This window comes from Dipteris shenzhenensis, chromosome 30, assembly GCF_047967505.1.
Source record: "Dipteris shenzhenensis isolate YYH24624 ecotype China chromosome 30, Dip_SZ_1.0, whole genome shotgun sequence".
Classification (NCBI taxonomy): Eukaryota; Viridiplantae; Streptophyta; class Polypodiopsida; order Gleicheniales; family Dipteridaceae; genus Dipteris; species Dipteris shenzhenensis.
Genome location: NC_141625.1, coordinates 31,271,382 through 31,273,300, shown reverse-complemented (window position 1 = coordinate 31,273,300; position 1,919 = coordinate 31,271,382). Strand labels below are relative to the sequence as shown.

At 44.9% G+C, this 1,919-nt stretch overlaps 1 protein-coding gene across 2 annotated transcripts; it reads right to left on the bottom strand.

Annotated features, from left to right (window-relative positions):
• Positions 1-338: 338 nt before the first annotated feature.
• Positions 339-1,245, bottom strand: LOC147881981 (zinc-ribbon domain protein). Of its 2 annotated transcripts, XM_087401976.1 has the most exons (2): positions 839-1,245; positions 339-718 (listed from the first exon to the last, which is right to left on the bottom strand). In XM_087401976.1, coding segments are annotated over exons 1-2 (279 nt in total). In that variant the 5' UTR covers positions 1,117-1,245; the 3' UTR covers positions 339-717. The 2 variants fall into 2 exon arrangements, with proteins under 2 accessions (XP_087258102.1, XP_087258101.1); XM_087401975.1 differs by having other exon boundaries at positions 340-1,245.
• Between the last annotated feature and the right edge of the window lie 674 nt (positions 1,246-1,919).

Below are 1,919 nucleotides of genomic sequence, written 5' to 3'. Positions count from 1 at the left end.
GCCCTCACAATTTTGCATGGAAGAGCCATGAAGAGATAAGCTGGGATAAACAATAGAACCATTGGTGTTGATTCGTTACACAACACTCATCAATGGAATAATTGTGACCAGCTTCACGTAGATCAAACGTTTTCAAAAAAGGTAACCCTTGAATACCAACGCATTTTTTTCAAATCAAAGCAAATAATAACAATTACGCATGGCTTATGGGATAGATTTCGGATAACATTTTTTGATAGACATTGAGATTATACATTTTAATCAAAAATCTTTAGAGAATGGTAGTTCGACACTCCAAGAGTAGACCAATGAGCTGCCATTCAAATTTCCAAATTAAAGGCTTTTCTTTAAGCTGAATGGGGCTCCTTGTCAAATGCAATGGTTTACTTGCCATGTAAAAAGCAGAGATGCGAGGTGTATTAGAACTGCAAAAGCATGAATTTTCCAACAAGAACTATGAGATACACTTTCTGTAACCACTTACAACAAGAACTATGAGATGCACACACACAAAAAAACAGAGAGTAGCACAGAAATATCTAGTTTCCCCTTACAACTCTGGACAGTCCCTAATGTAGTTGGATTCGAATCATCAGTTCATGATTTCGATCTTGCAAGCTTTCCAAATCAAGACTGCTATTCTTCACTCGTGTATGTACTACAATCCTTGACTTCACAGTTATTACATTCCCAGGGTTTGATGTGTTACTATCTGTATCTGCATTTGACAACGAAAGGATGGACAGCAGAATTCCTTACAGCTTGAACTTAAACATCCTGCCGCGACCCACACTCAGGGCAAAACCGGAACGAAGGATCAATCACCCTGGAGCAATACCAGCACCGCAGCTCCTCATCTCCTCTCTTCTCACGCGGAAGACCTCGAGCAGGTGGCAGTGCTTCGAAATTCCCAATAGGCATCAGGAAACCGCAGTTGTCACAATGGAGGGCGGGCTTCTTACCGGGCCAACGCCACACAGGGAGGAAGAAGATCTCGAGGACATTGTCGTAATTGACGAGGGAGGCAGGGGAGCCACAACGGAGGCATTTAGCTACGTCACGTTGGAGGACGTGGGAGACTTTCTGTTTGACACCACCCACGAAGAAGAAGAACATAGCGAGGGGTGGAGGAAGGTCTGAGAGAAAGGAACTTGTGAGCTATGGCGATGGAGCTTTTTGCACAAGTTAGAGAACATCATGAACCTTCTTTCTCCTCCTAGATTACGGTTTAAAACAATGAAAAAAAAAAATTTTAGAACTTCGTTTAAGACTCTAACACCACTCCGTATGGAAGCATTGTTACTCAAAAAAAAAAAAAAAACTTGGTTTAAGACATCTTTTTGGCATATAACATGGAGTCACATAAGATGGGGCGAGGGGTTTCCCACGCTTCCGCCCACAAATCGGCGTACTATGCCCCCTCCAATTACAACGCTCGCCCACTCCCTAATGTTTTCACATATCTTCGCCCGCCCAATCTGAAAATCCGATGCGGAGTGTGACTCACAGACGGGCGAGTAAAATTTTATGGGCGGCCTGATGGTAGCGCCACCCAACTAAGCGGCCGGCTAGTAATGGCCAATCTACGTAGTTCGCGGGAATCGAAGTCAGGACCCACAGTGTCAACACTAACAGCCTTACCAACTGTGCTACCCGTTTTTGGATGAGAGATATGCTGCGCATTTATAATTAAACAATCGCGTCCGCCCACTTATGAATACAAGTGTGGACGGGCTATTATCTTTTGGTTAAAATGAGGCGGATACGATTTCTGGGGGTTTCCCCTCGTCCGTGGGCGAGTGCAAAACCCCCCTTAGAGGAGCACCCCTGGCTTGCAACCCCAGTTGGCTGTCTAACTGCATGGGGATTCTGACCGCATGGGGACTCCAACCGTGTTGCCAGTCAATGTAGGACACACG